Raw genomic sequence first — 10383 nt, 5'->3', positions numbered from 1 at the left:
AAGACTAATAACTAATAATAATTGATATTTTTTAGTTTTTATTTTGAGTTGATAGACAGATAGATAGACCCATGCCATGCTGTATGGAGCAGGAAATAAAGTTGATATCAGTAATTGAACGCTGAAATAGTTCTGATTTTAACTTTCAAGCTATTTTCACCACTGTTCTGTAATGAAAAGAGTACCTTTTCTCTGAGGCAACTCGGAAAGTTTTGCTCTTTTTAAGATCTCTTTTCATGTGCTGGAAACATAACTGAAAGTTTGGATTGTACATACAAATGTGTATTAATTTAGGAAATTTAATTTATAATGATTTTCACACACACACACAATGATTTTCCCTTGAGATTTTAATCACTCTACAAGAGGATTGTTACATTTTGAAAGGGTTTATTGTGGAGAAACTGTTGGTACAGTAGGCCAATGGGTCAGCAACTGACTCTATGCATGCATCTTAAATTAAGACAGGTTGCAAGGGTTTGCATGGCTCAACAAAACATCAGATAATCTTAACAACAAAAAAGGCACTGGGAAATAACAAATATGGTAACAAGTTGACAACAGGACAGCGTGCAAAACAGTAACATAACATGAATTTGTCCTTCATATGTGATTCATTCTTAACTCATTGACAAAATCTACAACTTCTCATCAACTTTTCTGACAAATTAAAGGAGTGTTTAAACTCAACTTCTGAACTTAACAAATAAACCTTTGATGCTCCATCTCCCCATAACATCTAAAGCTTTTTTCTTTACCTTACAACCAAATTCAGAGCAAAATAAGAACATGACCACAATTCATGTACGTGTTCAGTTGTCCACATTGAGAAATTCAAATTCATCAATATAACAGTTAATTGTAAGCCCGTCTATCGTGTGTGTGTGTGTGCATGTTAACGTGTGTACATGCATTCATGCTTGCGTGTGTGTATGTGTCTGAGCACAGTGAGTGTAATCACAGTATGAATATGTTTTCACAGCTCGTCGGTCTCTCCATCGAAGGGCACAGCATCCGTCTCCATATGAATGCTGCTGGGTTCACTGCTGCCCACCCAGCCAATAGGGGTGCGGTTGAAGGAAGGCCGGCAGCCGATGTCCTGTTGGTATACCACAGCTGGTTCAGGCTCCTCTTTGGTCGCCTCCGTTTCTGGCAGCTGGAATTTCAGGAACTGGTTTGCCTTCTCAAAGCCGCCGAAGGGCATGGCACATCTAGCAAAGGAAGGTGAGAGGGTTATTAAAGCCCCTGTTTATCACATAGCACCTGCAAAGTCAGGCCTTGAGGGAAGTACCTGTTGAAGCTTTTCCACTTGGGAATATCCTTTTGTTGAATGGGACCAGGCATTGCAGTTTTCAGAGTGGCAATCAGATTTTCATCACCCTTCATTGCCTTCTCCCATGGTGACACGTACGTCTTCACATGAATGTGCTTCTTAGCGTCATCCCTTCCACCTCCTGTGAAGGAAGCATCCATGGCTAGAGCATATGACACACTTGACTGGAGTTGTAAAATTATATTTAACAGTCTATGTGTAATATTTGTGACATTTGTGGATTATTTATGTTAAAGTTTTTGGGACGTATTCTCATTCATTTTGTTACTAAGAGTGAGATGAGATGGTAAATGCTCCTCTCTATGTCTGTATGCTAAATATGTAGTTAAAGCCAGCAGCTGCTCAACTTAGCTTAGCACAAAGACTGGAAACACAAGCAAACAGCTAACTTAACTCTGTCTGAAAGTTGAAAAATCTTCCTAAAGTTCACAAACTAATACATTATATCTCATTAGTTTAATTAATACTACAACCAAAGTGTAAAAACAGCACAGTGTAGTGTCACAGAGGTTTTGTGCCTGAAGATTTCTTGAGTGGGTGTGGTGATGTACTGGAGGGACGTCTCTGCTGGTTGCCGGGCAACCTTACAGCAATGACAAGATTGCTTTTACACTTTGGTTTCTGTATGGAATAGACAAACAGGATATAATGTTTCAATTAGTGAGCTTTAGAGGTGCTGGTTGCCAGATGTTCTTACCTTTTGGCAGAGCTGGGCAAGCTGTTTCCTCCTTCTCCAGTTTTTAAGATAAACTAAGCTAACCAGCTGTTGGTGGTAGCTGCACATGTACTTTACAAACATGATTTCTTCTATCCTCTAATTTTGGCAAGAAAGCAGAGAAGCATATTTCCCCAAATGTCACACTATTTTAACCTTTAAAAAGTATCTTAACACCGGGCTGAAAAGCAGTGTCTTGCTGCCCTCATCTGTTGAAAGTTTCAAGCCTGTTTCATGTCTGAGATGTGGTCTGTTACACCAGTAACCACACCAAGCATCGATGTCATTGGGTCATCAAATACACCTATACATCAGTGCAGCCAGGTGAGAAATTGGATGTCAGCAAAGACAAGCTTTTCAGCAGGTGTTACTCTTTAAGATGGCATCTTACTGTACAGTAATAAGTAGAGTAATTATTCTACAAATGCTTCAATGCATAGTCTCGGATCTGAAATTATTATATTAAATTATTTCTTTGTGTGTGCATATTATTTATTCATAATTTCTGTCTTCTCATTCTTCCATTCATTCATTGTCAAGGATTTTGTCAGGATCAATTGTCAAAATCAAACACAACTCAGGAGATGTATTGTAAAATGCATAGTTATGTTTTTTGTATTTGTGCAACAACAATCACATAATCCATCTAACAGTGACCAAAAAATGACACCCACCTTTTAGTGGAGACCACTCACTAGCTCCTTCTCCTTTTCCACCTTTCCCATGGTCGCCCCCACCTTGTCCTCCTGCACCTCCTGCTCCTGCACCTTTGCTTCCAGGCTTTGGAGGAGGCACAGGGGCCCCTCCTCCGGCATGTAGCCCTACAAAGTGCAGCTGTCCAGCCTCTTTGCTAACAAAATGCCCTCCAACATTTATAAACTGACCTCCCATCTGACCACCCAGAGAAGGTACAAACTTCTGGAGGTTGTCCTGAAAGAAACACAATCAATTTAACCAACCATATGTCACACAGCACATTCTTTTGTATTTGCTGATAAATCATAAACAATCTCATCTTCATGAAGTTAACTGACAAGTATAACTGAGCACACTGAATCTGAGTGTTTATTACAAGCATTTATCTTCTTCAGACAATTACAGAACCATCCACCTGGTTTGATTGATCAGTAATAAGTGTTTAAACATCATTGTTCGAGGTGGCTTAAAATTTAGAGAATCAAGTCAGTTTATGGCCTACAGTCCTATTACTATGTTACTTTCAAATAGTTAGAATAGAAATAAAAAAGGGCACTGCCACATTTCTCCATGGAATTTGGAGGTGTTTCAGGGTTTCTCTGGAATTTTTGGTTGTATTATTCACATTGTATCATCACCTTTTGGCAAAGTTACCTTTTTAAGTTACAAAAAATGACTGGGTTTTGTTTTCTCCATGAACTATGCTCTCACCATAGACTCACTGCTGAAGACGTCAGGGTTGTTCTCGTAGATGAACTTCTCCACTCTCTGCTGCCTCATCTTGAACATCTTGGAGCCTCGGTTCTTCTGCAGGGAAAGCTCCTCCAGCATGATGTCTTTGGGAGTCCTGATCTTAGTTCCCAGGTCGAACTCAGATGCCTCTGGCTCCGACTCATACTCTAGGTAAGGGACATTCGATCAAATGGGCGTTACATTCAGAAAAGTATGAATGTGGAAAAAATGTTACTAAAAACTCTGAAAGATTTTAATCTTTCACATTTAAGTGAAGCTTTACTGATATATTCAGTGATGTGTTTCATCACAACTGTTGTTCTATGTAGACATAACCTTCCATCCATCCATCCTCCTACAGTTCCTATCACCTGTCATTCATCTATTTATGTGTTCTGTCTTTATATGAAAGAGCTGCATTGACATATGGAGATTTGGTTTCGTATTCATGTAATTTCATGCCAGCCTTACCATCTTGAGTGATATGCGATAGGTCAGTTATGATCTTGGCGAGCTTTTTCCGCTTGTTTAGGGGGGCAGGTGTTCCAAGAGGCATGTCTGGAGGTTCAGGAAAGAACATGATGTTAGTAGTAATAATATTAGGGTTGCAAACATAATTAAAAAATAATTTGAGCATGCTTTTTTCAGCATATTTAGCAGTGATAGAAGTAATGACAGTGAAGCTCTTTTTCTCAAGAGACAAATCAAAGTAGTGTCAAAGCTTCACCAGAATATATTTTGTGGTTAAACTATAAATTTAAATTCTAAATAATAATAGCCCCTATTTCATAATATTTCCTGCAAAATAAAACTAAAGAAAAAAGATAAATTAAAGACAAAGAACTAAACCAAACAATGTTTTTAATGCAGTAAATTAAGGAAGTTTTGTTTGATGTCATGAGTCATTAAATTATATTTCAGAAAACATTCCTATTCAAAAGAATTAAGTGACAGTAACATGACCCTAATTTTGCATAGCTGCAGGTTCAGACAAAGGTGAAATGCACTGAAGGGTGTTTTTGCTTCAGGTTTAAGATACAGTACATTCCACACAATTGAAAGAAACTTGATCAGACTGCCTTGCGATTATCTCCCACCAACTTCTCAAGATCACGGTTCACCGTCAACACCTACAGCCATCAACAGCCCCTGAAAGCCAATCCACGAGGCCTGAGTGTAGCAGACACACAGACGGGATGGGCCCTGCTCATTTTTCAAGTTCAAAGGGGATGTCATTGCCCTCAGATTCCCCACATTCCCCAGTGAAACAGATGTCTGCACCAAAGGAAACATACAGCTTAACGTGTCTTTCAGTTTTGTTTGGGGACACAAGATCTGTACACAGACTCAGTCAACATAAACAGAAGCAGTGTTCAGGGAGAAACTGGTGATCACTGCATTCAGATGCTGTTCTACTGCATTAAAAGTGAAAGCCTCTGTATCAAAGAATAGGATCTGATCATATTCCCCAATCTGCAGCATGCATGGGAACATATACGCGGGGGAAGATGGAGTAATACTTTCCTTATCTGTCGAGATACCACTCACTGTTGAAGCATATTAACACTTAGCACATTGAATGTGTTGAAGCACATTAACAACAACCACATTTTCCTGCATATGTATCTGGTGCTTACATTATCTTATAAGTTTATTTTACACAGTTTTTGTCTTCCTATGTGCATAATAACACCTTAAGCTCTCAACAGTTTCTTTAAGACCCAGTCAAGTGGCAAAACATCACATCACATCCACAGGCTGTAACTCAACCCACTGCAGCTATTTTTAAAAGCCATTTCCAGCCAAGACATTTTAGCGACGTGTAATGGCGTCATTCAACTATCAAATGGGCTTGACACAACTCTTAAGGACACAATACACACCCCGAGAAAACAATTCAAAGTGTATGTTTGAAGCTGTCTCAAAACACGAGTGAGAGCCGTAGTAGTTGTGGATGTTCACAAGGTGGGTTTTGGACTCTGTTTTAATTGCCTTAAATAACTACAAGCTAAGGGACCCCTTGTGCTCAAATTTACCACCCCCCTGTGAGACTTTGGTAACACCATATAAAATCTCTGCAACGCCCACGGAGAGAGATGGTCAGCACATTCACCCATTCCTTTGGTCGTTTTAAGGCGTACCAAGAAAATCTAAAAGCAGCAAAGTGACTCCCAGAGCCATTTACTTTAATCGTTGGTAGAATCAAAAGAATTCTCATGAAAAGCAAAGCAATAATCTGGTTATGTTGACTTGTTGAGGTCATCTTCCATTATCCTTTTTCCTGAGATGAGCTGCAAAAGCCACTGAACGTATGATTGGGAACATGTTGCACATCTTTCGTCCCACTCCCAATATTTGCAGTAGCCAGAATTTAAATTCAAGCTGTTGGTTGATTATTAGAACAAAGCACACCGATGGGATGCAGATCCACTCACCGGGCTTTTGTTGTAATCCTGGGAGGAGAGACAGACCTATAAATACCAAACAGAGATGAGGAGACCAAAGGCTCAATGCTGGTGAGCTCGATCACAGGTTTACAAATCCCTCAGTGCCTCTGACCCTACGTATGGCTGGACCGAGGTCCCGGGAAGTGCAAAACCCACCCTACGCTCAGATGGCAGATCTTCCAGAGGGTTGGGGTTGTGGGTGGCAGCGGTGTTGGTGTCAAGACAGGAGGAGGAGGAGGAGGGTGGGGTTAGGAGTATGAATAGGGATTCGAGACGGGGGGGTTAAAACGAGGGGAGAAGTCTCTGTTGGCCAGCTGAAAGTGCTGATGGGGACATTATGGGAACAAAATCATTTTCACAGATGGTTCAGAAGACTATATTTAGTCGCAAAGAACGATGGGAACAGACTTTAGCTATAAGATAACCTCAAAGGACTCTGGGGGTGTGTTTGGGGTACACAGAGAGCAGAGCAGAGTGAGGGAGTATGTACAAGTGCACTGTGAAAGTATATGTGAGTATATTAAGGCCATGTCAGTGTTTCGGAGTGAGGGTTAGCTCTTTTACTCCCTACATTACTCTAACCTGACACTAGATTGTCACATTTTCAGTTTCTCTAAAGCATCATGTGACTGGACATGATGGACTAGTAGAGACAGATCTGTCAGATACTCAAGCTACATTTGCATGGTTAACAGCTTGTGCAAGCACTTGTCAAAGTACTGGAGGGCGTCCAAAGGCCAATAACCACAGACAGATTATGCATGTCTTGTCCTGCAGTATCCTTTGTGATATTTTTTTTAAGAGCGTTTCAAAAACTGCAGCATCAAATAAAGTTATTGAAATGTAGCCAGGATTGGATTTTAGAAATATTGAAGCCATGAGTCCAAAGTCCCTCAGTGCAACCCCCCAGCACCTTTGTCCCAAATCTAAATGCTGTGTAAAACATAAATTAAACAAAATGTGATCATTTGTTAGTCCTTTTCGACATATGCTCAATGGAAAACTACGACAAACAAACAAACAAAGACAATATATTTAATCTTGGACTCATCAACTGCATTAATTTTTGTAAATATTTGCTTATTCTGAATTTGAAGTCAGCAACATGTTTCAAACAAGCTGGGACAGGAGCAACACAACACTGGGAAAGTTGTGGAATGCTCAAAATAGAAATGCACAATACACTCTGTTTTCATCGTCATTGTTGTCATCATGATGTATAATTTTGGGGAGGTTATAGTAAACCACACAGCAACCCTTATTTAAAGAGCAAAAATATACAAAATGCATGGAATTTAAATATATTTCAAAGCTATTTATTTGAACTCAAGGCTTCAACTACAATCAGGTGTGGGAGTGCAAATTGCTATGGCAACTCCCTTAATGTTTTAAAAAACTTGAACAAATCAAGCGCACAGCATTGCACTGTCAGCCACTAAGCAGATTTATATACATGAATTCAAAAGTAATAACAGAACTTCAATGGAAAAAATGACAAGTCCTTCATAAGGTTTTCAAAGGTAATATTTGAAATAAAAGTACAAGAACTATGTAGAGAAACAAATATCGACACCCTCAGAAAACCCCATCAGATATGTTAAGTGTAAGTAGACTGTGGAATCTGGAAAGGGTCAGTCATTCACAAGCAAGGATGGAGCGAGGTTCACCACTTTGTGAACATATGATTGTATAAAGGAAGTCACTACATGGGCTCAGAAACAGTGTTGTCGGTAAACACAGTTAGTTTGCAACTGTTTGCGTTCAGTTTTCATTTATGATATAGAGTATGCAGGTATGTAGACTGTATGCTAAGCAGTATTTATTTGATCAAAAAAAAGTTGATTTGTACTGGTTTTGTGCTCTGGAGCAGACAATGAAAATAGCCCGAGCCTGTGTGTAGTTCTTCTATTTAAATGTAAAAGGAAGGGAAGGGCAAATGACCTGGGCAATTGCCCAACATCGTTGGTTTTGCTACTAATAAAAAGTTCACTTATATTTGGCTCAGCTCTGCCTCATTTTAAGCATCCTCTTGTGTAGCCTCTTCTTAAAATAACAGGTCTTGACCCTGCAGTACTCAGTAATTTTAGACCCTTCTTGAAACATTGTGTAGAGAAAGTCTCCTATCATCACACAGTCAGTAAGTGAAATATTTTCAATCTTGCTTCTGACCACATGGGGTCTTACAGAAAGGAAAAAGGCAATCCATCCTTTCCTGTCTGGATCCCTGTTGGCTCTGGAGCAACACACTTGATATTGCACTGCCCGCGTCCTCCCTCAAATCATGGCTTACTGTACATGGGCCTTCTCAGGTTGATTTAATTTGTCGATTTATCATGGTTTTATTCTGTAAGCTTTTATGTTAATTCTTTCACATTTTGTTTTTATCTGATCTTCCTGTTCCTATATTGTTTTAATGTTGTGTTTGTTTTTTTTTCTGAGAAATAGTTTGGAACTACAAAAATGGTTCACAATACAGTACACTGAAAATAGTTAACATTCATGTCCTCACTCTCTGGGACAATAAGGTTTATTGTCAAATGGAGTTCTGACCAAATATTAGGATAAAGAAAATGAGGGAGACATTAAGGGTTGGTGTCACATCAAGAGAAGTGAAGAATTAGATCATCTGATAAATTATAAGGTTATCTTTCTGTATTTCTATTTCTGTTACTGGAAATGATTATATGATTTCATACACAGTACCATGGAGACTACTGTACATGGTGTTTTCATTACACCTTGAAATATAAACTTTCCAGAATCTGAGAAGCCATTTTTTAAAGATGTTAAATTAAGTCAATTCTTAATTACAGTAGTCTCCTGGCAAAATGTCATTTCCTCTATTAATAGTCATCTATTTGAATGTTAACAGCCCTATATATAGGCACCCTGTGAGTATAGAGTTGGCAACAAAATGCCCCTCTAATTGCACACTTAGAGAGAGGAGTAGAGTGGAGAATGTACCGTCCCCAGCACCGTTCAGTGACAAATGGTCATGTAGGCAAGAACACAAATATTCCCAAGATGTGACTGGTCCCTATGGCCTTATGAGGTTCAACCCGGATAGGTTGACTTAATCACTTAACACTTTTGGAATTTCAGCCAGAAAATAGTTCTTAACTTCCCAGCACCAAAACAGAGGCCTATAGACACAGAACTGTGAAAGATAGAGGCAACTTTTCACTCATTTAGTTTAAATTTAAGACAGAGTTAGTCTGAGTCACAAGACTATGATTACGAATGCATCTTAAAATGCCAATATTTGAAAATTAGCCACATTTAGCAGCAGAGGCATGATTTCTGTATTTGCACTCTGTGAAAGTGCATATGTTTGCCAGACAATAGGCCCAGTAGTTACCTATAGTGTGTTAATTTTCAACCTTTTAAGTGCTTTGTTGCTGCTGTTATGTAGATAAATGTCTAAAAGTGAAAAGATAAACATTTGTTGTTTTGCATGTGCTAATTTAGCCATTGAAATGTGGATACTGTGATTTATCAGACAACGGTAGTCTCTTTAATTATCATGCCACCTCCCTGCGACTCAGTATCTGTCTATCTATCCCCTTTAAAAAAACAACTCTAAAGCTCCTACACCCCCTAGTGGCAAGGCCTAGAATTGCTTGTATGTATGCACATATTCTCTCCTGTTGTCTCTCCTTTTACCCCAAGAAGTTAGCTAAGATTGTTGTAATGCTCTTCCTCTAATTGTATCCTTATAATTCTATACTCTTATCCTTATTTTATCAGCTATACCCTGAATATTGTGAATATTGTGATTTTCTCATTTCTAGGCTGGTAAATGTGTGTGTTTCTAACATGATATTAACCTTGATGTCTGAAACAGGACTCTTGCCAGATAATTACTGTAAGTTTAGAGGTTTGCATTTGTGAACACTAAGTTTTCTATCAGACTTGAAGCCTCCTTATGATGAAATACTGTTTAATTATCATGCTGTATTCTTTGTCTGTTTAAATAATTATCTTATTTTGAATGAAGCACTATGAATGAAGTCAAATATCTATCAGCTAAAAGATGAGTAATATATATACATGCATGTTCAGATGGTCTTAAGTGAATTGAGGCCATGCTGTGAAAAAACAGGCTCTAAACTAGCATTTTTACCCTTTGAGTTTAAAGTTTAATATATATTTTTTATTAAAACTAAAACCCTCTTACAGTTATTGTACTACTCAGTTATTAATATTATCATTTAATTCATGCATTTGTATACATGAAAAGAAAAGTGCAGGATCACACAATCAGCAACAGGGGGCAGTATAAAATCAGACATGTCAGACAGCTGGGGCGCTTTCAAATCTAATTTTATTCCTCTAAAAATGTTTCATTTCCTAGTCGGTATAAACTTCTATTCAGCATTAATAACAAACATTTTCACACTTATATTTTATTGAATCCACCTACATTCACAAACATATATTTATCATATTTTACACCTCAA

The 10383-nt window shown here is 38.4% G+C and overlaps 1 protein-coding gene across 1 annotated transcript; it reads right to left on the bottom strand.

Annotated features, from left to right (window-relative positions):
• Positions 1-332: 332 nt before the first annotated feature.
• On the bottom strand, positions 333-6113 carry myoz1a (myozenin 1a). The gene is made up of 6 exons (XM_041947846.1): positions 5912-6113; positions 3948-4034; positions 3456-3643; positions 2723-2978; positions 1292-1454; positions 333-1211 (listed from the first exon to the last, which is right to left on the bottom strand). Exons 2-6 carry the CDS (start codon positions 4030-4032, stop codon positions 977-979), a joined length of 927 nt encoding a protein of 308 aa, XP_041803780.1. The 5' UTR covers positions 4033-4034; positions 5912-6113; the 3' UTR covers positions 333-976.
• Between the last annotated feature and the right edge of the window lie 4270 nt (positions 6114-10383).

This window comes from Chelmon rostratus, chromosome 11, assembly GCF_017976325.1.
Source record: "Chelmon rostratus isolate fCheRos1 chromosome 11, fCheRos1.pri, whole genome shotgun sequence".
Classification (NCBI taxonomy): Eukaryota; Metazoa; Chordata; class Actinopteri; order Chaetodontiformes; family Chaetodontidae; genus Chelmon; species Chelmon rostratus.
Note: the sequence above shows the minus strand (reverse complement) of the source record. Positions and strands in the feature narration are given on the sequence as shown.

Coding starts and splice junctions, on each gene's coding strand:
- myoz1a (XM_041947846.1), bottom strand. CDS start 4,032: ATGCCTCTTGGAACACCTGCCCCCCTAAACAAGCGGAAAAAGCTCGCC. Junction 1,455..2,722: donor TGAGTGGTCTCCACTAAAAG/GTGGGTGTCATT, acceptor CTTCCTTCACAG/GAGGTGGAAGGGATGACGCT. Junction 1,212..1,291: donor AAGTGGAAAAGCTTCAACAG/GTACTTCCCTCA, acceptor TTCCTTTGCTAG/ATGTGCCATGCCCTTCGGCG.